General features: G+C 39.4%; 2 protein-coding genes across 6 annotated transcripts in view; both read right to left on the reverse strand.

Annotated features, from left to right (window-relative positions):
- The window catches only part of lrp8 (low density lipoprotein receptor-related protein 8, apolipoprotein e receptor), a 267,040-nt gene that overhangs the window by 38,707 nt on the left and 200,584 nt on the right, over positions 1-27,749 (reverse strand). The gene's annotated exons all lie outside the window — the stretch shown is intronic.
- LOC126396557 (cyclic AMP-dependent transcription factor ATF-6 beta-like) lies at positions 319-17,571 on the reverse strand. Its single transcript, XM_050054744.1, has 9 exons — positions 17,262-17,571; positions 10,191-10,270; positions 7,277-7,358; positions 4,948-5,007; positions 4,766-4,845; positions 4,465-4,639; positions 2,600-2,764; positions 2,342-2,511; positions 319-877 (listed from the first exon to the last, which is right to left on the reverse strand). Exons 1-9 carry the CDS (start codon positions 17,332-17,334, stop codon positions 620-622), a joined length of 1,143 nt encoding a protein of 380 aa, XP_049910701.1. The 5' UTR covers positions 17,335-17,571; the 3' UTR covers positions 319-619.

Below are 27,749 nucleotides of genomic sequence, written 5' to 3' on the forward strand. Positions count from 1 at the left end.
TGTAGCCCATCTGCTTCAAGGTTCGACATGTTGTTGGTTCTGCATACCTTGGTTGTAACAAGTCTGGCCATTCACCTCTGACCTCTGGCATCATCAAGGCATTTTCACCCAGAGAACTGTCGCTCACTGGATATTTTCTCTTTTCTCTTTTTCAGACCATCCTCTGTAAACCCTAGAGATGGTTGTGTGTGAAAATCCCAGTAGATCAGCAGTTTCTGAAATACTCAGACCAGCATGTTTGGCACCAACAACCATGCCACATTCAAAGTCACATAAATCACCTTTTTCCCCCCATTCTGATGCTCAGTTTGAACTTCAGCAGGTCGTCTTGACCATGTCTACATGCCTAAATGCATTGAGTTGCTGCCACGTGATTGGCTGATTAACTATTCGCGTTTACGAGCAGTTGAAGAGGTCTAAGTGGCCTGGGTGTGTATATACCTACAGACTAAGTATGTATGTAGGGTTGGGTACCGTTAACAGTTAAACCCATACTGGTTACTGTGCCTGGAATTCGGTACCAGTACTGAACAGTACCTTTTTTTTTAACTTTACCTTCTCAGCAATAAAAAAATGAATTGAATTTTACTAATTCTGGTCTTTCAAATCACACATAGAGCTAATCTTCTGTCTCTGTCTGGAGGAGACACAGTTGATGAAGAAGATGACAAATCACATCTTCCCTTCTTTCCCTCACCTCTTTCCCAGCCAGCCTCTCCCTCAGCGCCTGGTTCTCCCTGCGGAGTCGTTCATTCTCCTGCTGGGCCTCCCTGAGCTGAGCCTCCAGGTTCTGCAGGTACTCCTTCTTCTTCTTCCTCGACTGGCACGCTGACTCCCGGTTCTTTATCATCCTCTGCTGCCGCTTCAGCACCTTCATCTGCACCAGGAGGGGGAGGAGGTGGAGAAAGATTGGTAAAAGATGAAGGAGGGTGGAGGGGAGAAAGGAGAAGAAGAAAACAGAGGAATAAGAAGGAGGAAGAAGGGAAATATCACAGAGGAGGGAAGAATTTGAAGAAAAAGGAGGACACGGACACAATGGATGAGGAGGAGGTTGGTGTACATGCAACGACGAAGAGAAGGAAAGGAGGAGGGAAGATGAGGAGGAGGATGTTGAAACAGAGGTAGGAGGAAAGCAGAACAATGACAAGACAGGAAGAGGAGGGAAAAGGAGGGAGGGGAACAAAAACAGAAAACAAAAAGTTCAGCAGGTGAATGATATAATCCTACACCCCGAGGGAAACTGATGTGTTCATACATCACAGCTTATATAAGAGGTGAAACACTGAGTAACAGTCTGATGTAACCTACCAAGCTGACTAAACAACAGAAGTTACGTCTTTTCTCTCACATATTTAACAAGAAACAAACAAATGATCACAGCTCGTAGGTTGGTGCAGCTGTAGTGACTGCAGTCAAAAGTTTTAAATCTTATATTAATGCCAACTTGAGGTCAAAAACAATAGATTTTTTTTTAACTTTATTTTCTAAATTAAACCAGAAAGGTTTCAGGAAAATCTGTCAGCCTGTCTGTCATCACTGGGGCTGGGTATCTAACCTAAATACTTCTTGAGGACCAACTAAAAGCGGTCTGTGCTGAACGCTGCACATTTGCCTTTTTTTCCTGGTTGCTGAGAGTTAAAAAATATTCAACTTAGCATAAAAAGCTGCAGCTGCTCATCACTGTAACTTTTACACAGCTATTCACTCACAGCGGAGGAGGGGCAGGACAAACCTCATCGAGACCAAATGTCAGATCACTGAACAGCAACAACAACAATGGAGGAGAAATGAATACTGAACCCACACAGACTTGCAGGTCTGTCCTCTCTCCTTACGTTTTTCAGCCTTCCCGTTCCCACAGCAGGTACTCTACCTTGTGCCGACATTTTACTTCTGCGGATATTCTGTATGATAGCAGCCAGACGCAACTTAAGCGTCTCAGCTAAAGGAATGCTGTACCTCTAAGGCACACACACAAAGCGTTCTGCAGGTTGCAAAACTTGAGGCGCACCGCATTGCCTTTTCCAGCAACCACTGCCAACAGTTTCTCCTTTATTGTTTACAAACTGTAAATTTGTTCTCGTGACCACCACAGAAGGCCCGCCTCTCAAATCATCTGATCAGACAACAGTGAAAAAAAGAGATGTGGAGATGGCGCTTTTCTGCTCCGGCAAAAACGGCAGGCATCTAAAGCGCAAAAAACATCTGATGGTAAATATTCTTTGACAAAAAAGGGTTCACATGTCCGAAATAAGACATTGTTTGGTGCCAAAAGTCAAGTATGCTACCCTGGCTGTGATTTAATGACTGATGTGTGAGTTGGTACATCCAGCCTACTCACATCAATATCGTTGGAGTTGTTGCCGGGTAACGTCGTCGTTGCAGGGACGATGGGTTTGCTGGTGGGCGGAGCTGTGGGGCTGGAGCCGTGCTGTGGGATGCTGGGAGAGACAGGCTCCATTTTAACGATGGCCGGGGCTGAACTGAGGCAGACGGACTGAGACAAGACGACTGAAGGAAGCAAGAGAGAGAGATACGAATCATCATGATACAGCCAATCACAGTAATTCAGTATTTTGATCACACAAACACTTGTTACCAGGTCTGTTCTGGTCCATGGAGGGGAGGCCCTGCAGTATAAGGGTCTTGGCCGGTGTGGGGGTTTGGGGGACGGGGAGGGTGGTGACGCACACCGGTCTGGGCTGGATGGGAGGTTTAGTGCTCAGGATGGTGCTGGCCTTTAATGTGGCCGAACCTGGCAGAACTTCAGGTGACAGAAAACAAATATCACTTACATTTCAGACATTAGCAACTTAAATCAGTCTCTTGGGAATAGCTACTTTTACAAGAACATTCACTTTAACTGTTTTGCACTGTAGAAACACACTCAAGCTGTCAACAAAACACATGACTCAAGCTTTAGTTCTCTGTGGTGTAAAGTGGAAAATTTTGCAGAACCAATGAAATGATTTGGTTTGCAAATATAAGTTGCAGGATGATCTGCCACACACACACACACACACACACACACACACACACACACACACACACACACACAGACAAGTTCTTTCAGTTTAAGCAAATACATTTTCTGTACTCGCACCCAAAAGATGGAACTTTTTTTTTACTGATGCTGCTGTGAAACACAACAAGCTAACCCATCACTTTGTGTTGTGATGTTTATCCAGGTCTGAGCTGCAGAGGCACAAGTCTAAAGCAGAGCTCCCACACCAGACGGGACATATACAGTAATGCCTCCGTTGTGTTCTGGGGTATCTGTACAGTAATATCCTGATGTAAATATAAGATAACTGGTAAATCGAGAGCTTTTTGTTCAGCGCAGATAGCTCAGTATCACAATAACGTGGCGGATAGTGGGGCTTTTCCCAGACACATATAGTGGTCAAGTACTGATGAAGCACTAGTGATGAGTGTCTGATGATTGCAATGATTAATCGATCAGTCAACTACTTAATTAATCGCCAACCAGTTTTATAAGAGATTTGAGTAATTTTTAAGGAAAAAAAAATTTGAACTCTCTGATTCCTGTTTTTTTTCTCCTCCTCTATGACAGCCAACTGAATATATTTGTGTTGTGGACAAAACAAGACATTTAAGACGTTATTTTCAGCTTTGGGAAACACTAACATTTTATAGACCAAACAACTAATCGAGACAATAATCAGCAATGAAAATAACTCTTAGTTGCAGCCCTGTTGTCTACTTAATATTATTTTGTATTCATAGTGCTCTGTACATGTTTTTCATCTTGTTCAGCTGCTCTCATGTTTTGTCTTCTCCTGTTTCTAATTTTCCATGTTGTGTCTTTTATTGTTGTTTTAATGGACAATTTAACAGCGAGCTGAGGATTAACAGCTGGAAATCAGCCTTTTACCATGATGTTGATTAATGTGCATTGTCCCTGAAAATATATTAATAAATAAACAAGTAAATAATTAAATAAAAAACACTGCAAGTGTGACAACAGCCTGAAGCCTCATTTTAATATCAAAGAGTTCTCTCTTTCTTTTCTTCTCTCAGCGCAACAAACAAACAGGCGACGAAAATGATCTGGTAGACCATCGAAAACACGAGTCTGCTGCTATACCAGCACTGCATGGTTAATATCCAGCCCCATCCAATTTTTGACCACTCCTACAAAAGGTACCATAATTTTATATCTACTTTCCTGTGCATTAAACAGGTGTTTCTTTTAAAAAAAAGTTTATCTATTCATTTTTCATATTTTAATTCCGTCAAAATATTCTCAAGACTAAAGAGTTCATTCCTCTTTGAAAGGGTAAACTAGCCTAACTTTTGCTATTGTATTATTATTATTTTATCAGTAGCATAAAATGGTCCCAAAATAACAATCATATTGTTTATTGTGGTTTATTATTCTGAAACAATATATCATCCTACAAAAGTAGATATCGAGACAGACCTACAAGGGTCTGAACCTACCTGCCGCCTGCGTCTGTATTCCACTTATGACTGCTGGGATCTGTGTTGTCAACGGCGTCTGTGGTGGGGGTACAGCTGTTGTTGCCACGGTGACCTCCATGGTCCCCAGCGGAGGAGACAGCACGTCTCCGTACATGTACGGAGGAGTCGGGGGGTTTTCACCTTTAACTGTGATCTGGACGAGAGATAAGACACAGTCAGCTGATGATATTTAGGGTTTTTTTTTTGTTTGTAATTTCATGACTTTTCCTGTCGATGTCTTGTGATTTTACAAATTTAAAAGTCATCATTAAACAAGGACCTGTGGGTCAGGTGATAAGGCAGAGCAGTCGGACCCGAGTGAGGATGCAGGGGAGGGAGGCTCTGCTTTCACCTGGAACACTGGACACACAAACACATAAACCAGTCAGAAACAGAGTATGTATTTGTATGTATTTGCTCTTGTTTGATGAGATCAATTTGAAAAGAATCTGGAGAACTTACACATTTCCACTGGTAATGGCTGAGTGATGGTCATTTCATTTTTAATCACAGGAGTTTCCCCTTCAGAGAAAAAAGACACACAGACGTAACGAGATGTGAAGTCAGAGGTTGTCTGATGTCAAACTATTAAACCCATGATGGATTGTGAGATTTTAAGTCTTAACAATAATATAATAATCATAAAATCAGGAGATGTGCACTGCAATAAAACATAAAGGATTACGGTTCAAGTTGGAGACTTAAATGACTCAGTGTTTCTAAAAAAAATTACTGTTGCCTGGAGGAGAAACTGCCACCACAACCCAGAATGACAACAGTAACACAGTACTGTAACAGTGCAACACATAGTGATGTAATTTAAAAGCCATGCTGATTCAGGTTCACAACATCCCACAGAAAATCTGTTGTAATGAAAAATACTAAATAAAATAACTATTTGACTTCCAGCTGCCCTTCTTTTTTTTTTAAAGTGAAAAAAATAAAAAAATAAAAAAATCTTCAAATAATGATTATTTTTCTGTAAAATAAAACAAGAACTGATATTTTGGCTCCAACCAACACAATTAATCAAACGACATGTGACACATGGCTGGCTGTAATATATTTGTAAAAGGCTGCTGGGATAACAAGGTTTTGCTCTCACTGTTCTATTGCTTTAAGCTTTCCATGAAAGAAAACAGGTAAATTAATGAACCTGAAAATTTGAGAAGGCTTCACCTTTATCTCTGCTTACAAGATTTTCACTAAGAAAAGGTACAACACCAGCGGTATATTTTTGGGCTATGAGCAGTGTTGGAGGTAACGCCTTACAAAAGTAACCTGTTACAGTAATATATTATATTTCAACAGTAACAAAGTAATATAACGGGTTACCAACAACATTTTGGGTAATGCTATTGCATTTAGTGTCACATATTGTGTTACCACCCAAAATAAACCATATATTGTTTTCATTTTTCCCCACTGATCCACACCGCTCCACTTCAGCCAGTGCTCCAACAGAAAATTATCATCCAAAGGTTATTATGTCTTGTCATGTCATTACAGGCTACATTATAGAAGGGTACCAGTGATTGGCACATCTGGGTTTCCATTGATACACCAACAACGTCTACAACGTATCCTGTCTTGCTTTTGCATCCTAAGGCTACTGGAAAGCAGCGGGGAAAAGGAGCTGGCCTCTTATTTGTTGTTTCCTCGTCCCGGTGATCAACATATCTGGGTGATGTTAGTATATGTTGGATATGTTTCCATTCACATCCCCTACAACTGCAGAGCAATGCTGGCACACAGCCCCGTTCTCCGCTGTTTTAATTCACGCTTGTCATAGTGACTGACTTGCACGCCATTTTGTTGGTTGTGCTAACCTCTAGTTTTGAAATGAACTGTAATAAACTGGAGCTTCTGTGCTTTGATCATCTTTGAATAATTAGCCTCACCCATTCATAATGCCAATTAGTTCTTCTGATGTCATTGTGGTGATAGTAATGCAAAAGTGGTGTAATAAGTAACGTATTACTCTACACAGAGAGTAACACTATAAAGTAAAATATTACTTTCAAATGTAGGCAACTAGTGATATGAGAGTAACTTGCCCAACACTGGCTATGAGTGCTACAAGGCCTCTTCAATATAAATATTTTCACAGAGAATAACGAGAGTTAATTGCGAGCTTCACAAGGTAAAAGCTGAAAGTGGGACAGTGTAAAAAACATATTTTTGGACCACAAGACAAATTAAACATTGACTGGGCTGAAAGAAAGAGAAACTTAATATCTGGAAGGACAAGAATCAAAATTATGTACCTGTTCTTATTGTGAACAAATCCTGTTGTATGAAAACCATTAAAAACAAATCAGCCACCCTGTTGCACTCAGTGACATGTTCCTTCATTACCATGATCCCATTCACTGTCGTTTATTTTGACTGAATCCCACATACGCCGTCCAGCTGCCACAAATACTCACTAGAGCAGTGGTTCCCAACCCTTTCCTTTACAGGACCTCTTTTCTATCATTGTGTAAGCTGACCACCCCTGACAAAGTGACATATTTTATGGATATTTCACATTATATTTAATGTAGATTAATCTGCAGCTGAAAATAGTCACTAACAAATGCACTATTTACTCCTGCTTGTTGAAAAAATATAGTGAGCAGCTGCTCTAGGAAATTACTGAGACTTAAAAAGAAAAAAAAATTAACACATTGTAGCAGCAGAGGGGATGAAGCATCTCCTGTTTCAGAGACGTTTTGAGGGGTGAAAGCAAAACGCTGACCAGAGGTGGTTTGAAGTTTCCTATAAGCGCCCAAAACTGTTTGGTCTGTACCTGTGAGAAGGTTGTCATCGAGGTGTTGCCATGGCGACGTGGGGTTGTCAGGATCAAGGGTGAGCACGAGGTCATTGTCAAACTGCGAGAGGTTGGCAGAGGAAGAAGAGGAGGAGGGAGGGAGGTAGAGGATGGAAAACAGAGAATGTCAGCTGAAAAATGAGGTCAAACAACTGAGCTGAATTAGTCTGTGTGTTTGTGTGTGTGTGTGTGTGTGTGTGTGTGTGTGTGTGTGTCTCAATTAGCCTGATTATCCTTTGATCCATCATCTGTAGTTAAAAGACCTGATTTAAGCTGCTGCCAGCACATTGTGTTTGGGAGATATCAATATGTTTATTAGAGTTAAAGAGGTACTTCAACATTTGCATTTTGGGTTTCTACTAGAACATGTTCACATGCTTTAATGTTGACAGAGAACACATTATTTTCCTCATACTGTCTGTGCTAGAACACCTGTTTTTACTTTCTGTCTCAAATGCTCCACTTAAGCGCCTGTCTCTTTAAAGCCAAGTTCACACTACATGACTTTCTGTCTTGTAATCGGGATCTTATAGTTGTTGCAGTTTTCACACTATATGATGGACTGGTGACGGGGGGATCACACACAAGATCTTTCACCAGGAGGAATCCTTGCAAGTATGTCATGCACACATCGAACAATAACTCAGGGTCAGGGGGATGTTTACTGGAAAGTAGAATTACCGCCGCACAGTTGTATGCCTCCCTGAAGTTTCTCTTACGGTTTACATTCATGTCTGTGGATGCTTCACACACATCTTCTCCTGGCAGCACAGAAGATCTATACAATCGTCACAGTTTCAAGGTGGACACCCAAGATACGCGTCACCACTTCAGTATCTGATGTCTCCCTTTCTGTTTCTCACGTTGAGTAATGGCCAGGAAAGTGTTTTTGCAGAATATTATGATGTCACAGTGAAGTTGACCTTTGGGATAGAAAATGTCATCACTTCGTAATTTTATTCTTTTAGACATTTCTGTGAAATCTGGGCATAATAAGTGCATGAATTCTTAAGTTATGGCTAAAAACATGTTTTAAAGGTCACAGTGACCTTTGACCTTTGACCACCAAATTCTTATCAGTTCATTCTTGAGTCAAAGTGGCTGTTAGGACCAAATTTGAGAAGACTCCCTCAAGGCCTTGAGATACCACCTTCACAAGAATGAGGCAGATGCAAGGTCACAGTGACCTTGACCTTTGCTCACCAAATTCTAATCAGGTCATCGTTGAGTCCAAGTGTAAGTTTGTGCCAAATTTGAAGAAATTCCCTCGAGACGTTCCTGAAATATCGTGTTCACAAGAATGAATGCAACGGACAACTCGAAAACATAATGCCTGCGGCCACGGTTATTGCCATTCTGGAGGCATAAAAACAGAAAGTGTTTGACTTGACTCATTTGTCATCAATCAATCAATCAATCAATCAATCAATTTTATTTATAAATCCCAATATCACAATTTGCCTTCAGAGAGCTTTACAGCACACAACATCCTTCTGTCCTTTGGACCCTCACAGCAGATAAGGAAAAACTCCCCAAAAAACCCCAAACTCAAAATACAACAGCTAAGGCTAAACATGCTAAAATTTAAACTGCTAAACATTTAGCATAACATGCTAAATGTTGATCTTGTTTAAAAACATGATTATCAAACAGCAACGTACAAATGCTATGCACGAGATGGAAAATGGTTCCCCCTTCAAAAATCAAGGTTAAAAAAACACAAAAAAAACTTAAATTATTATGTAGATGCATACTGACCAGTGTTTATTGCGGGCAAACGAGGATGTTATGTTAGCATTGAGCAGGATTTATACTTCTGCATCAAATCGACACCTTACCTATGCTGTGTCCTGACATGCACCTCCCTAGAAATTTAACTACACGTAGCTGCGACGCAGGCTGCAACAACTTTGATTGGTCGGCTTGGCAGCATCACATTTCCCCCTCCACATTTCCAGCTGTGCTTTCTCTTTCCGTAAACATGGACCAAATGGAGGAGAAGTTGATTGCAGAAGTTTGCAAATATGTACATTTGTGCGACTCTTTTTCACTCCACTTTAGACTGTCAAAAGGCTGCAAACTCCTGGAGAGAAATTTCTAGCAACATCTGTGTGGACAAGACGGAATGTACGTAGACGTGGAAAAACTTAAGAGACAAGTATGTTTACCTCCGAAAGAAACTCGCCACATGGAGCACGGACCTGGGGGAAAGAAAGTTCCCAGGTTTTATATGTTTCTCTCCAAGCTGGGACTGCATATTAAACACCGGAACACAGAGTCAACAAGGTAAATATATTATGTCTTTCTATTATAAACGTCTATGTTTTGAGTGTTTAGGTTAGCTGGTATTGTGTGCTGGCAAGCAGGAAATACTGTCGAGTTGTAAACAAGGCATGCTCATTTGTCTTAAAGTCTCAAAGGGTGGCTGAAGCTGACAGGAACTTAGTCAGTTTTGGAAGTATATAGTAGAGCTAAATCAAAGGTCAGAGGATCAACAAAGCCATAAGGACTAATTCTCTGGGGAGCATGGAAATCTTTACCAAATTTCATGGAAATCCATTCAACAGTTGTAAAGGTATTTCACTCCAGACCAAAGTAGCAGACTGACGGACTGACAGATGCACTGAGTGACATTTCTGTCCCTAATTCCCAAATTCATCAGATGTAGAAGGCCTTGACTGCTACAAAGAGAATTACTAACAGGGAAAGATAGAAAATAAGTTCACTAATCTCTAAATGAGCGGACGACTTTGCCTGTAGACTGAGCTCTAAACCTAATAATCTGTGAAGTGTGTGAGGGTGGAGTGTTTGTGTACGAGGTTGAGCATCAGTTTCACTCTCAGTCCCGGACAGAAACCAGAACTGTGAGCTGTGACTCTTTTTGTCTCCTTACCGAAGGTTCATATTTCAGCCCCCGGCTGAAGTCCGTGTCCTCCCCCTCCTCCATGCTCTCACACTGGTACAGGCAGGCATCTGAAGAGAGACACACAGGGTTGAAACACATCATCATATTTTCATCCAATATATTACATGCACTAGAAGTGTAAAGCCCCCAAAATGCTGTCAGATTTCAGCAACATCAGATTTGAAATGCAAAGTTGGTCATCACACACATGTCAGTATTGGTTTTCATTTTTCCTCTGTCTCTGCCCACACAACATCTTGAACGTCACACGCTGCACCAACACCAACAGCAAACAGATTGGACAAGTGTGTTTTCTCAACTACAATGCATCTGCATCCAGGGCTCGACAGTGCGAGTGTTTCACTCGCATTTGCGACTAAAAATAGGTGTGTGCGAACTGTAAAAAATATTTAGGGGCACATGTGCGCATAAAAAAATCAGCCGAAGCAGCCTATATTTTTGTCAATAAAAAACATATGATAATCTAACCGCAAATGTTGGAGGAACTCCAGCCGCCTTCCCTCTTCCCTCTTCCCCGTGTGACACGGTTATGGGCGGTTTTCCAAGCCACTGTCGGCACAATGAATATCGTGCGCGACGCCAAGGTTAACGGGACAGCCAGCGCAAAGCGGTTTTACAGCTGATCATGTGTAGAGGCCTTGAGGGACCGTTCGCCACGGTACCGCTGCTGGGCAGGGTGGAAATAAAGCCCTTTTCACACAGAGCATGCAAAGTGCAGACCTCCGCCGATGAACCCATTCATTGTGTATGTGCTACCGCGGCGCAAGAGCGCACCGCTCTGCCGCCGAGCTGAGCGGCGCGCGCCGCCAGCCTGCGCTCGAATTGAAATTTTTTTAATTTCACCGCAACGCGCTGTGACGACACCTCGGCACCGCGCGTCCAATAGCAGAGAAGAACCTGAAGTAGACCCGAAAGCGGTCACCATGGAGCTGTAGCTCCTGAACGAGCATGTACTCCCCCAAATCCTGTCCTCTGCGCCCTACCCCGCGGTGGGCGCCGCGAAAGCTCGGTGTGAAAGAGGCTTTAAGTCCTGCAGAGTTTCAGAGGACCTGGAGAATGTTTTAGGATAGTAATAACATATAAGATAATCATATTGCAAAGATAATATATATAAGATAATAACATTAAAGACAAAATTAAATTGCAATACTATTTCAAAACTTGATGATTTTACCTTTCTGTACATTTTGTATACAAATTCATTAAATAATTTTGCTTGTAAATGTCTACTTGCATCACGTTTATTACGGAAAACACATTATTTGATCAATTTACATTGTGCCCTAAAGTTCTTTGTGCGCTCCTTACTTTTTCACCTTAGGAGCACATGTGCTCCTTGGGAAAAAAGTTAGCGTCAAGCCCTGGCATCTGTTCACTCTGGCCACACAACAGATTCACAAACAACATTCACCAGTAGTCTACTAATCATTTATTTAAACAGTTATTGTTTGGTCTATAAAATGTAAAAAAAATAGTGGGAAATCACAGTTTCCTAGAGCCCGAAGTGACATCTTCAAATTAGATTCAACATTACAACACTGAGTACAGGTACTGAGACAATGAGATACAATAATGCCTTTTTGTTCCACCAACAGTCTAAAACTCAAAAATATCAGTTCAGCGTCATCGAGGACAAAGAGACACAGAACTTAACAGGAAACAGTGAATTGCACGTGAAATGTGCAAGTAAAGTTTTGCAATTTTTTGCCTTTTTTCTGTCAATTGACTAATTCCATCCATCCCCTCCTTTTTCATCCTCTAATCCAGGGTTGGGTTGCAGCAGGGTGAGCAAAATACTCCACACATCCCTCTCCCCAGCAACGTTTTCCAGCTCTTATTGGGGTGTTCCCGGCCCAAATGAGATATATAATCCTTCCAGCGTGTTCTGGATCTGCCCCGGGGCCTCCTACCAGTTGAAAGTGCACGGGACACCTCTAATGGGATGTTCCCAGGAGGCATCCTGATCATATGTCTGAACCACCTCAACTGGCCCCTTTTACGTTTAGGTGCAGTGGTCTGAGCACCTCACTCTATCTTTAAGGCTGAGCTCAGTCACTCAACAGAGGACTTATTTCAGTTGCAAGTATCTGCGATTTCATTCTTTCGGTCACTACCCAAAGCTAATGACTATAGGTGAGGGTCGGGATGTAAATGGACTTGTAAATCAAAAGCTTTGCCTTCCTGCTCAGCTCTCTCTTTTCAACAGGCCTGCGCAGCGCCTGCATCACTGCATCTCAGGCTCCGTTTCACCCTCAATTGACTAACTGACTGACTGAATGATTGTTGCTGTTCCTTATAACTGTTTAAGGTTGTCTTCACATAAGCAGCTGCAAAAGACTGTGTCTAATAATCAAATAAAAATAGTTTAAGTTTAAGTTATTATTTAGTTCAGAAATATTTCAGATTAAAGAAAAAGAAGATAAAAATGTAATCAGATGATCAATGGACGTTTCATAAACCATCCCCTCCATCCTGTGCCTCCCCACTTACACTTTATTTACACAGAGGGTCCACCACATTAGGTGCCATCCCAAACTAATTAGTGGGGAGTGAAAGTGGGTTAGAACTCCCTCCAACAGCGAGCCTGCATCGATGTCGACTTACTGACAAAGTGCACCGCTGATTGTGTTAGTCATGTGAATCACACCCCATATGAAAACAGTTCAGTGCAAAACCAGTACAGACATAAACTGCTCAAACTATGATAGACATTTAATATCAGATCAATAGTAAGTGATACAAATATATATGAAGGACATAAAACGGGAGTAATTTTTATTTTTCTCCAAGGTTATGTAAACATACACATTTTAGTCTTAACTCAAAAAACACTGAATTTTGACACCTAAACCTGATCTAAATACTTCAGGCTGACTTTAGGACAGTACAGGCATTTCTGCACTATTACATTTGTGAGTAAATAAATGGTTAATCATCAATTGACTATTTGAACTAAACAACAACAATTAATCGTTTAAAAAATGTCTTCTTTTTTTTTAAGCATAACCAGCTACTCACATGTCCTGGATTTGTTGTTTTTCTTTTCAATCTTTTCTGCCATTCTATCCTATATCATTAAACAATCAATACTGAAAGTAATTTTTAGTTGCAGCCTTGCCATCAACAACACTATTTCTAATGCTCTGGCAATCGATATACACAGAGATGGCAAGTGATTTTTAAGTAAAATCACATAAAAATCTGACAAAACAATGATTGGCCCCTTCATCAGACATGACAAACAACCAAAGTTTGCCTACTGCCTCAGTCAACAAAACACAAACACAGACAGACAAAAGTTCAGCAAGGGTAAACTGATGAGTTATGTGCTTTAAATCATATTATTTTGCATCACTACGTCACATCAGTAGATACAAGTATTTTTAAGATGTATAAACATTCAGGTAGTTCATGGTATGAACTTCTTTATATGCTTAATTTCCACAAACCCAACAAACCTGTTTTTACCATGACCCAGTCTGCCATTATTTCTCCCACCATGCCTTGCCTGCTCTGATGATGCAGAGGTGAAAACACGACTCTGGACTTTGAAACTGAAACAAACACTGAGGCCATTTATTGAGCCCACATCCCGCCAAAGAGAGCAGGTGTGAATTGCAGCACATATCAGCTAAGATTTGCTCTGTACAACATTTTACAACACTGGAGGGTTATAAAAAAGTAGCGACCAGTAGCTACCATCAAACAATAATTCAGGGTCAGGGGGATGCTTACTAGACAGTAGAATTACCACCACATGGTTGTATTCCTCCGAGAACCTGTCAAGATTCTCTTACAGTTTACATCCATGGATACTTCACACACATCTTCCCCCCAGCAGCACAGGAGATCCATACAATCTGCACAGTTACAAGATTAGTGTCACAGTATCTAACCAAATGTCTCCCCTTCTGTTCCTGAGTTATGAAGTTGAGTAATGGTCAGAAAAGTGTTTTTGCAGAACATTATGATGTCACAGTGACATTTACCTTTTTGGTATAAAATGTCATTACTTCATCATTGTATCCTATTAGACATCAGTGTGAAGTTTGTCATAATGAGCGTATGCATTATTAAGTTATGGCAAAGAACATGTTTTTCTGAGGTCACAGTGACCTTGACCTTTGACCACCAAATTTGAATCAGTCTATTCTTCAGTCCAAGTGGACATTTATGTTAAATTTGTAGAAATTCCCTCAAGATGTTCAGGAGGTTCACAAGAATGAGATAGATGCAAGGTCAGAGTGATTTTCACCTTTGACCACCAAAATCTAATCAGTTTATTGTTGAGTCCACGTGTATGTTTGGGCTGAATTTGAAGAAATTTCCTCAAGGTGTTCTTGAGATATTGTGTTCACAAGAATGGGACAGATGGACAACCCAAAAAACATTATGCCTCTGCTATCGCCAGCTTGGAGCAATAAAAACACAAATACAGTGATGCGAAACACCAGAGTGAATCTGGTGCTTTTACCCTTACTCTTGCTGGTAGCATTTGTGGTGACTAATTATAAATCAAATCGCCTATTCATTGTAAAAAACAAAAGCTAATATAGCTGTTAATAACTCTTTTATGAGCAGTAAAATTCTTTAAGACAGTGGAGTTTTATGAAGGTAAAAACCCTTTCCAGCCGCTGCCACTCTGATAATGTTAGGATAAATTTGTTGTTGTAATAGGGTCTAGTGTAACCTGCATAATTGTTTTTTTTTTTAATTCTTACTATTATCGTCAGTGTTTTCTGTTGTTGTAAATGTCTTTTGTGTTTTATGCCTCTCATCTGCGTTATCTCTTGCTGCTGCATTGACCCAGTTCTCTCAAGGGGACCGTTAAAGTTTCATCTAATCTATTCTAATTGCCTTTCCTACCTAACTGCAGGAGACCAACAACAGGAGAGTGAAATACTTTTGTCAACCAGCCTCAGGAGGTGGAGCAAATCTCCCCAATCTCACTGTTTGTCTGACAGATTTACTAACAAAACAGTAGCAGACAAAATTCAACAGCAGCTGGTGTTTATTTTTCACTTCTGTCTGGTTCTCACATAATGATAATAACAATGTTTTTAATTATAAGACAGATAGATAGATGGATAGATACTAAAACTCTCCCAAGAAGAGATTAAATGCTTTTGTCTCAACACAGCCTAAATAACCTGCTTGTTGTGGAAAAAAGTGGCTCCAATTTTTGTATATGTATATAATTATAAATAAAGTTAAAAAAGATATGTCTACAACTGAACTTTTGCACTTACTACGTATGATTATTCTTAACATTTTGTGACAAAATTCTCCTCAATAAATCCATGACTACACCAGTATCTCTTTAGTTTTCCAGATTTAATGTAGCCTCACCTATACACATATTCATTCACTTATTGAGGTCACGCATTATTACATAATTCAATGGATTTTTTAAATGCACTTTTTCCTGACATTTAATAGACCAAATAATAACATGATTAATCTACAAAATAATCAGCAAATTAATTGATAATGAAATAATTGTTAGGTGCAGCTCTAATTCACAATCACATACCAACTGACCATGCAAACACAAACATTCTCTTAATGCAAACATTTCCTGTCCTTTCCAAACAAAAACAAGCAGCTTCCTGCCCCGCAGAATCTCATCTGTTTGCATTTCTGAGATTTTGAGTTTGTGAATGTAGTGTAAACTATACACTTTACATTAACTTACTTCTGTGCACTGTATACACTTGACCCAAACGTTTATACTACTGTCTACACTATATATACTGACCTATGGTTGATACTTATACCATTGTCTAAACTATTTTCATATCAAAGTTCAGCTATTTGTTCTGTATATAATGTCCACTATTAGCATTATGTGTAGTAACACTCTCCACTATGTATTTTATATTTACACCTGCACTGCCTGCTATGCTTATACTGTGTTGGCTATCTGCATACACATTGTTAATACTGCTAATACTGTATCTAGCGAATTTATACTTCTTACTGTTTATTCTTAATTCTGTTAATTCTATATTTTAATCTGTATATTACTCTGCATTTCCCTGCCTATTGCACTTCAGGTTAGATGTTAAACTGCAGTTTGTTGTCTCTGAACCTGAACTCTCTGTGAAAATAACAATTTAACTGAATCTAATCTAATCTAATATATGTTAAAGCTGCAACAATTAGTCGGTTATTCAATCAGTTGATACACAGAAATTTAGTTGGCAACTATTTTGATGATGTAATAATCATTTTAGTCGTTTTATAAGCAAAAAAGCCAAACATTGGCTGGATTCATCCTCTATAGATTTAAGAATTTGATGCTTTTCTTTGTCCTGTATAATGATAACTAAATAGCTTTGGATTTTTGGACTGGTGGTCAAATAAAACGTGATTTAGAGACGTCACCTTGGGCTCGGAGAAATTACAAAGAGCATGTTTCTCTACTTTTTTGGCATTTTATGTAAAACAGCGCTGATATATATTTCTAGACATGGACATACACTGTAGAATAAGGCCCATATCTGGTAGGTTCATATTAAAACGACCAGTAATTGGCAAAGCCCCATTCTGTTACGTGCATTTATTTTACGATACATCCCAGAATAACACCACTTAGAGACCATATTTGACTGTTAATGTAATGGCTGAGCATTACCAAGAAACAGGTCAACACAAGACAATAATATGCGGGTATTAAAAAGTGAAAGAAAAAGACAAGACATGTGCTCGTATTAATGTGTGATCACGCTTCCACCCTCAGTGTTAAAGATAAACTGACATATCCGGGTCTGCAGATTGAGGAAGCACATACACATACACACTGCAACCGCGTGCAACGGATATCTTGGACACAATATAACACCATTTTGTTAATCAAATTAAACCCTTAATGACCATAATGGAGATTTGCAGGGTGGGAATGTAACGTTAACAGTTTTAACGCCCCAGCTTCCCCCGGACGGCTGCTAGTCTGAGGGGCATCCTCACACCCGTTAGCTTCATATCGGTCAAATACATGTTTATTTACCGCTTTAAAGACTTTAAATGTTAACTCACCCCAATCTTCGCTTGTCAGGAGGTTATCAGCGAAGAAACGAGTGTCCAAATCAGACAGTAAATCCGTACTCATAGCCACAAAGGCGGTGTGTTTGGGGAGCAGTCAGATAGCGACGTGATAACAGCTAGCTAAACAAATACAGACACAATATGGCCCCTAAATATAGCATTAAGGTACCCGTGTGATGTAAAGCATGAATATCATTTATAATTCAAATTAAGGATGTATTTTTTCCGTCGGAAAGTAATATATTTATTCAGTTTGTATCACCAGACGGTCTCTGGGTTCTTCCCTTTTGCTTCGCATATGACAGAGACGGAAACGTCGTTTCTGGATCGTTACCGCCCAGCTGCAGCAGAGCAGCCAATAACAGCAAAGGATATTGTGATTGACGAGAAAGAGACCCAATGAGATGATTCAGAGAGCGCGATTGGGCGTTAGCCAGCCAATCGATGAGGACAATGCAGAGAGGGTGTTTTAAAGGTGATTTGGCCCAATCGGAAGAGCGCATTCTGATGGACAGAGACATTAATAAATAGAAGCGAGGAAAATTCGGGTCCGCGTTGAATTGACATGCGCGCTAGCCAATCACGATTTACTAAAGGAAAAACATATTTAAGTGAAAGTCACGTTGATTCAAGCATTGTGAAAATAACATTAGTTAGGTTATTCACGAAACAGAATACACTGATTTAAACAATTGAATCAGTCGATGCTGTGAATTCTTGAAATAAACTTTGTTGCTGCAAGGACTAGTATTTTTACTCTTAATGTGTTCGGGCGGAGAGGGGGAGTTCTATTACATAACTCCAGCAAGGGGCGTACGAGGACATGCTGAAACACCGCCAGCAGCTTGTACCTCTTCTTTGGGCTTTGTAGTTTGTTTTTAAATCAGTGAAAATACACTTGAGGATAGAGCAGGTGTTGGGAACTGCAAAGTCAATATTTAATTGGCAGAGCATAGAGCTGCAGGGCTTTGGTCCTCTCGTGTATTTGGAAGTTAAAGAACGATGTAAAGCAGATAAAAATCATAAGCAATCCATTGACATTTGCGCCATGAACAGTAAATTATACACAAAGAACTGAACCAGGCTGGCTGTTTCCCCCTACTCCAACTCGTGATGCCAAGCTAGAGATAAGCAGAGCTGCATTGTTTTAATACACAACCTATTTATAAACAACCATTACCATAACCAGTAATAAGTGACACCTCTCTCTGAGGTCATTATTATATGAACTGCAGTCAGCATCCAGTTACTTGTGTTCACACCTGTAGCTGCAAGTGAGTACGCCAAACAGTGACACATGCAATACTGAAATTATTGACTGGCATCATACAATGCTGGAAAATAAATTGACTGGCATCATGCTAATACAATGCTGGAAAATAGATTATAATCATATTAAGAATAACATTACTAAGTTTAGTGTTTCTATGTTCAACTTCTTTGGCTCAGTACTAAGTAGGTTACCACTTCCAAATAGAGTGCTCAAGAAATGAGTCCTAAAACCCAGAAATGAGTATTTTTGCACTCCTGCATGATGCAGTCAACGCCGCCATCCATACAGCCGTCACACACTTACAGTGCAAGGACACATATGTGAGAATGTTATTTACTGACTACAGCTCAGCATTCAAAACAGTCATACCACACAAACTCTCTGAAAAGCTCACACTCACTGACTGCTATAACTCGATCTGATTTGTTGCAATAGCTGCATGAGGTATAGTGCACTTTACCTTTAAATTCTGGATTTTAACTTATTTCTTTGTTTCTGCTTATTTGTTTGTTTTATTTTTCTCAAAGTCTAACTTTTATTCTAAATTTATTATTGTTTTGTGTAAAGGGAGACGGTCAAATAAGAATTTCCTTGTATGGTGTGAACCATTGTGTTTTTACTGTGCATATGACAATAAACTCTTTCAATCTTGAATCTTTAATTTCAACTTAACTCAGCTTTATTTATATAGCACTTTACACACAACACCATTGATCCAAAGGGCTCAAAAGAAGAAAAGAAGAGAACAAACAAGAGAAAAAGAACAGTACACTCAAAGTAGTAATAGTAATAGTGATAGTACAATTAGAGTAAGGTGCAATAAAATCCTGATAAGGATAACAGTAGTTATAAAAGCACAATAAAGGCACAGACTTCAGGTTAAAAAACTTGGGCTGGTTGGCTTAGGCACAATCAAAGGTGGCAGTATACAGGTAAGTTTTTAAATGACTCTTAAAAATCTCAATGATGGGGGAGAACGGGATTGGAGGAGGAAGAGAATTCCACAGTTTTGGGGCAGCGATAGAGAAACTCCTGTCCCCATAACACTTACTCCTAGATCTCGGCACTGATAAAAACCTTTGATCGGAGGATCTTAGCTTTCTGACTGTGTGATATGGGGAGGAGTTCTGTTAAGTAGAAGGGGGCGAGACCATTGAGCGCCTTATATGCAAGCATCAGAATTTTAAAATCAATCCTGTAGCTAACAGGCAGCCAATGTAGTGAGGCAAGAATGTCTAGATGCCTGAATTAGCTTTTTACTTCTGGTGATTCATTTTGGCTTCGAAAGTCATAAAAGTGGTGTTTGCCACATTTTCTGCAGTCATCTAAAAGACAATTTTAAAAAAAACCATTGGATTTTTGAAAAACGTCATTCCTGGAGAACTCTATTACTCTATCAGCTGATATTACAAAGCAACCAACTGCAGATCCATGCAGAGTAGCAAAGTTACAGCTAGCTGGCTAACCTTAGCTTAGGTTATGGTTAGTTTGTTAGCCGCCCCTGCATTGCTCTTTTTTAATGTTCAGTTCAGTTCAGTTCTGTTTAATTTATTTCAGTTCAGTTCAATTTTATTTATTTGTCACATTTAATCATGAATATAACTATAGTGAAATGCAATCTGTTAGTTCCTCCAAGAATTAGATTCTGAGCTTAAGTTTGATAGACACGTGAAGAGACTGTGCAAAATTGTCAAAATAAATCTAGATTGCTTCGCATAATAAGACAATATATACCTCTTGAGGCAGCACAGCAGTTCATGCATAAGGTGATATTTTCTCATTTATCATACTGTATAACCATGTTGGGCCAGGCCAACCAAACAACAGTTACACCCATTAGGTCATTATATAGACAGGCATTGAAAGTAATGGATCGGAAACTTGTTGGATGGCACCATTTTGTTATTCTACAGAAATACAAGTCTTGTCAATTCTTCACCTATGAAACTAATTTTGAAGTGTGTGAACAACCTTGCACCAAACAAAATAGTGGTATCAGAACAAGGGGTCTAACAAGTGGAAACTGTAGAGCAGCAAAACACAGAAAAACATTTGGTCAATCATCCTTGTCAGAAAGAGGTATACAACTGTGGAATGAATTACCGTCTGAAATTAAAAAAAATAACACACATACACACACACACACACACACACACACACACACACACACACACACACACCTCATACTTAAATAACATAGTCACTGTTGATTGTTTTGTCTCTGTTATTATTGTGGCCTTCTCTTTGACTTAATCTTTGTCTGTATTTTACTGTATTTGTTGTGTTGTATTATTGTATGGAATAACTCCATGCTCAGTAACCTTACACCTACTGTTTTAATTCTAAAAGCCTAACCAGGGAAAGGGGTTGCAAATTAGCCATGGCTAGAAACCTGTATGCATTGCATCTACTTTGTGTTTTACATATAAAGCATTGCCATATGCATTTGTCCTTGTCAAATGAATAAGTAAATGAATAAACAAACGAATGCGCTTTGAACCGGTAAACAATTTGCAGTAATTATTAGGCTACCGTTTGTCATGATACATAAGGGAATATCATGGATCACATTAGCTGGTGGAGTAATTTGAGTTAAAATTGACATATCCACTCAGATAGTATTTTGCTAGTTAGTAAGTAAGTAAGTAAGCTAAGGTTAGACAGCTAGTTGATATTGAGCTAGAATTAGCTAGCTAGCACAGCCTGTGGACCCTCCAGGACACCAGCGTTACTATCCCAGGGGAGAGCAAACAACAGCTCAGACCTTAGCCACTGGAGCAATTCGAATTTAGCCAGCACACACTTCAGCTCTGGGGTTCTAGGAGGGCTGGTGGCAAGCAGCAGCACCTGGTCTAACCCATGTAATGGTAGCAACAGAGAGTTTGCTGATTTAACAGGAGGAGGGTCCGGGATCAGACCCACTGCGCTTTGGTACTTGGTCTTGATCCAGCTGAATTCCGGTAGCTATAGGGTGCTAAGTGAAGGTCCATGTCCGCTAGGCCACCACTGCAAAATGTAGGCTTTACAGAAACATCGCATGTGGACTCTGGGTTGTGGTGGGTTCCAGTCATTTGTTAATGTTACAGACTCCAGTGTACCAAAAACTACACTGTGCAACAATAAAAAAAATATTAGATGGTTGTAAAATGCCATCATGATCTGCATGCTCTGACAGTTTCCTGTCAAAGCCACACCATCCACCACATTAGGACAGAATGGGTGCTGAAAAACAAATCAGCCATAATGTACAAAAATGCATTTGCTATTTTTCCAACAATAATGTAAGCATAACATCAGGGTTATGGTTTGACTTCAACTCAGCCATCTCAGGTTCATGTCATACAAGTTGGCTGTGTAGATGTTTTTATAATGACCAACATCTTTTCCAACCATAAACAAGTTGGTTACGACATATCCTTTGATATTAATTTTAATTTTTGATATTAATATTAATATATAACCTAGCCTGCAAAAAAACAAACCCGCAATTAAATTTATATAAGATGCAGTTCACACCATGACATCTTAAACTAGCAGTGGACAAAGCATACTACTAAACACATAACACTTCCCAGGTACCACACTGCATGTTTTTGGTAAAAATGCATTAAGCTCAAATGTTCACACTTGAGAGTCACTTCAGTGCTCAGCAGACCGACACTGATGTGTGTTCAGGATGTGTTTGAGGAACAACATATAACCACACAGTTTTTGCTCTTATCTCAAAAAAGCAGTAGTCATAAGTTCCTGAATCATTTCAGTCTGTATTGAAGATGAGGGTGAATATCTTCAGCTGCCTGTTAGCCTTTATTCTGGGCTGTAACGTCACTGCAGGTAAGAACTTTTCATGTTAAACAGTAACTGTTCACCTGTTAAAATAGATTTCTTATTTGTTACAGTTTCTTCTGCTAAACAATCAAACTGGCTTATATCCTGAAACCCAACTTCATGTAATGTATCAATAATGCTAATTAATGCCATGCAGTCTGTTCTATACTGTGAGGTCTCAGAGCTTGTCTCAGTGGTGTCTGATATAGCTGACTTATAAAACACCAATTAACAGGATCATATTTGATGTGCAGTTCCAGCATTTGACAGTCAAATGTGAACTTTCCTATCTGTTGAATATTCTGTGTCTGTTGCAGAAATACTCCATAAAATAGTTGAAGAGAAGACCTCAGCCACTCTACGTTGTCCTCACCCTGTGGAGGGTGAAGTGACATGGAGCAGAGAGAGTCATGGAAACAAAGTTGACATACTAACAGTTAATGATGACGGACACTTAAAACACATTCCTGACCTGGGCAAACTGTACAGTTCATTGGTAGATAAATCATTGGTCATTCGCAGAGTTACCATCTCAGACTCTGGAAGATACTTGTGTAACAATGAACCAGCTGTGGAGCTGACAGTGATCCCATCAGGTAACATCAAACTCAAAATCACTGTTCTGTAAGAGAGTCTCTCTTTTCGTTGTTTTATTAAATGTCAAATCTCCTCTTTACATTTCAGAATAGTTTAAAAGTTTGTGTTGTAAAATTAAATGTCCTGTTCAATGTCATTGTAGGAGCTTCATGTTGTATTTCTACATTTCTGCCAGCTCACCACTGATGTTCAATACAGTTTAAAGTTCAGTTTAAATACTTTCATGGTGTCTTGAGAGAAAATTCAGAACATCGGGGACATTACTGACAGCTATAACAAATTCAGGAATTACATGATTAAAGTAAAAGTTTGATGTGCATGGAGCAGAGGCTCTGGTGACATGCAACAACAACAACAACAACAACAACAACAACAACAACAACAACAAGGGTTTTATGTTTCACCTATAGACAACACATTGACTATAACAGACTTGCAGCTTGGTGACTCCGGACTTTACTACTGTGGTGGAAAACCTGCTGTGTATCTGACTGTGATCAAAGGTGAGAGAGAGAGAGATTTTAATTGGCAAAACAAGAGAAAAGTAGCTCTTCAAACAAGAAAACACACAGCTATAACTTTTCACAACTGCAGAACAGTAAATACTTTTTAGACCAGAGAGCAGGTTTAATACTTACTTCAGATAAACATCAAGAGACTGTATGTACTAAATAAGAAGTGAAGTAAACAACTTCCTCTGTATTCAGGTGGTTTCATATGTGTGACCTCTGTTGATTGGCTTGTCACAAAAAGCAGCTGTGGCCTTCTTCTATTTTTAAAGAATGAGCAGACACCACCACAAAGGCTGTACCATCAACACTGTGGTTTTTGTACATATTAGGCAAACAAGATAATGTGTTAGTCAGTGAGCTTCTGGTAGGTGGATTTTGTTTCCTTTGGACAAAGTCCAAGAGAGGCTAGCTTTTCCCCTGTTTCCAGACTTTATGCTAAGCTAAGCTAACACGATGCTGGCCATAGCCTTTTCCCAATTCATCTAAATGACTATACAGTGTCATGAGTCTTTGTATTAAAGTGCATTTTTGTGCCCTGTATTATGTCCTCTAAAAAACGTCAAAACAGGAAACATGGAGAGAAGGGAAAGAAGAGTAAGATGAGACAGATCTTAAAAGGAATTAAATGTGATCAGTGTTATAAAGCTGGTAAAATATATTTCTGTGCCCCATACAGGACCAACAACAACAACAACAACACCAACAACAACACCAACAACAACAACAAAAGGAACTACTGAATCAACTTCAACAGCAAACACAGGTAGGACTACAGTAAAGACAAAAAGTTATGCCACGAAACTAAGAAAGGAAAAATTGTATATCACAGTTTACAACAAATACAACGCAACAATTAGTTTTAAGCTACAAAATAAAGAATTACATGGGGCCAATTTTGAGACATTGGGCTCCCGGGCACAGATATACAAAAAGCCCCACCACCTCTCTTATAGGAGCAAGACACACAGACTGTGCTGGTCTATGTCTTTTGTTTCTCTTTTTTTTAATTGTTGATGTTGTTTTGCATCTGTTTGCAGCGGTTATGCATTTTTTTGCGGTTGTGTGTCTCTTTGAGGTAATTCTGTGCCTTTTTTAGTTGCTTTGACGCATTTTCGTAGTCGCTTGGTGTCTCTTTGCAGTTCCTTTGCATCTCTCTGATGAAGAACTCGAAGACAAGCAAGGAAACAGAACTCACTTTAAATGCAAAAACAAGATTAAATCTATTCAGAAAAAAAGCCTAAAATGCAACTAAGAGTCATGGACTTTCTATAGAGGACAACTGGCTCCTGGCCACAGACATGGGAAGTCAAGTCAAGTTTATTGTTGTCTTCAAATTGTAGATGAGGTTGAATTCAAAGTTAAGTATACAGCGTGCACATAAATTGATGATATACAGATTAATTTCCTTATGAAATCAGTGATTGTAAACTGCATGTTCTACCATGTATTTCAAGAATCCCACACAAGACTTAGACGACACCTTAACTACAACAACTGCACCATCATCATCTCTAAAAGAAACAGAAACACACACTACAGACCAGGGCTGTTTCAAGACACTCTGAGGGCCCCAGGCAAGAGGCACCTTGGAGCCCCCCCCCCCCACTTCTAGGGCGACCAGGTCCCAATAAACCAAATGTGGGACAAGGAGTAGGTTTGTGAAGGACAATGTGGGACACCCGCCCCCAGTGCGAAGTTCAGTCATCAGGGACTTGTCACGGTACCAAAATTGGGACCCACCGGTATTGGTGATTTAACCAATCAACACACTATATCTAGCAACAAGGAAACATTTGTAAGGGAAGAGAGGGGGTACAAACATAGCTTTTGTGAACTGCCTTACAATATTGCACGAAATTTGTGAGTTTGTTAACAAATGTTTTGATATAGTCTTGCTAGATGTGGTCCCCAATTAATCTATAAATTAACATGTTTGTTGTTTTTCCTCTGAAAATTCAAGGTAACACAGCATGACTAATTCATTTACAAATTGTTATTTTGTAAAAATTTAAAAATAAAAATCATTTCAACAGAAACACTCCTTGACAAAAAAAGATTATTGTGAAATGTCTTGTGAAAAAAAGAAAAAAAAAAACCTAAAAAAAAAAAACAAGTGTACAGTCAGAGTTTCCTGTTTTCTGCCCACTCAGAGATAAGATGAGACAACATTTAGTTCACTGAATCATTTCAGTCTGTATGAAGATGAGGGTGAATATCTTCAGCTGCCTCTTAGCCTTTATTATGATTTAAATCGATTTTCCCCCTCTACTTAAAATCAATTTTCAGAAAAATATTTGCGGCCTGGTAGCACGTACCTGGGCTCCAAAACTTCCAGCATGTGAATAAACCCCGGCTTTTCCACGGTAAATATGGGCAAGATACCTCGCGACTGCGTTGAGCCCACTCTGAACTATGGGAGCCCAGCGGGGAGCGTCGGTGGCGGGCGTTAAAGAGAGTCAGAATTTAAAATAACTCAGTTATAATATGTAAATATGACTGTAATAAGACTTAAATTATGAATGCACATCAACATAACTGGTGAGAGAGAGAGAGAGAGATGTAAATGCAGGAAAGGATGGAGAAAAGTGCATTGAAGGCCTAAAATGCAACCTTGAGTCATGGCTGTGTAACAGAGGACAACAGGCTCCTGGCCACAGACATGCTCCCAGCCCTCCTACACAAATGTTTGTGTCTCATTGTAGCCCTGCCCCCTGTTCAGTAATCCATCCATCCTGAGAGTACAAGTTTAATGTTGTCTTCAAATTATACATGAGGTTGTATTTGTATTTATATTTGTATTATAATATGTAAAAGCACTGAAATTATGAATGCACATCAACATAACTGGTGATGGATGAGGATGTGACTGTGAATGTTTCCTTGTCTTCCAGCGACTCCTTATCTGTGGCAGATGTGTGTTCGTACGGTGATTGGAATCCTCTATTTAATCATCATGATCAGCATCACTGTCACCACCTGGAGAAAAGGTGAATATAGGTTCAGCTGAAACTATCTGAAAATGTTCAGCAGGTCTGCATCGTGATACACTCTCATGAAGTCATGTTGGCAACTCAAAGAGGATTCAGTTAATATTTGAGAAGTGGGTTAAGGACATTTAAATTGATCATGCTGCTGTAGTGCCACCTAGAGGTCAGATGTCATCAGATTTATCAGCACAGATTAGAACTGATAGGTGCACATCATCTACATTCAGTTGCAGTTTCACAGTGCATTCAAGGTTTATGGCAGTTTGTGTCAGATGGGCCACACTTGCAAAAATATTAAACATTTTTTTATGATCATCTTATATGTTGTGCATTTGATAACAATAACTTGAACCAATGTAAGAACTTTATTGAATATTTATTTGAATAAAATAGTTGTAAAAGAAAGTTAGAAAAACTGTCTGGGTGCACATGTACGTGGTTTATACGGATTTTGGTTTGCTTGTCTCTTACCATAAAAAGGCTTTCACTTCTAAACTTAAAGGGATACTTCACAGATTTTCAACCAGGTTTGTACCATAATAATGTGGGCAGTAGGCGTCTCTCCCTCTCCTCTACGTGACACTCAACAACATACATGTAAATGTGCCTGTCAGAGGTTACAGCGTGAAGATTAGAGGAGAAATGGCAGAGCATAAAGGTCCAGGTGGGGAAAAAAACAACATTTGGGATTTGTGAAAAGAGAATGAAGTCACCTGTTGATATTAATCCTAGGTACATTTTTTTTGTATTTGGGAGCTGTTTAAATGTGTCATTTTTGGTAGATATTATTATATTCATATTGCATAGGCTACAGAATCTGATTCTGTCTGAGTTGCTGTTGATGTTTACAAACCAAAGAAATGGGAGATCATGTTTTGTTCAGTCTTTACCAAATATATGAAGGTATACTGTTAGGTTGACATGTACAACTATATCACTTATTGTGTTGCAATACTGTTTTCTTAAATCAATAATAAAATACATATATATATTTTGATATATTTGACATATCATCAAGAATATTATATATTCTTGTAATCTATATTGTAATCTTACGAGATGTGAACACCGCTCTCCCAGGTAAAGGTCTGTGTTTGTTGGACCCATCCACCACCCCTCTCGCCTGCCCTATTTGGACTTTTGCCGCCTTAACGGCGCTTGGCCAAGTAGCATTATACGTTAAAGGACAGCTTTTGTTGTCAGTGTCTGATGCCTCCGACTTCAGAGTGAGACCGGGTTAAATATTTGGCTAACAAACAAAATTGGAAGTCATGTCTCATAA

The sequence above is a fragment of the Epinephelus moara genome, chromosome 10 (genome assembly GCF_006386435.1).
Source record: "Epinephelus moara isolate mb chromosome 10, YSFRI_EMoa_1.0, whole genome shotgun sequence".
Taxonomy (NCBI): Eukaryota; Metazoa; Chordata; class Actinopteri; order Perciformes; family Serranidae; genus Epinephelus; species Epinephelus moara.

Coding starts and splice junctions, on each gene's coding strand:
- LOC126396557 (XM_050054744.1), bottom strand. CDS start 17,334: ATGAGTACGGATTTACTGTCTGATTTGGACACTCGTTTCTTCGCTGAT. Junction 4,846..4,947: donor GCCATTACCAGTGGAAATGT/GTAAGTTCTCCA, acceptor TTGTGTGTCCAG/TGTTCCAGGTGAAAGCAGAG. Junction 2,765..4,464: donor AATACAGACGCAGGCGGCAG/GTAGGTTCAGAC, acceptor TGTCACCTGAAG/TTCTGCCAGGTTCGGCCACA.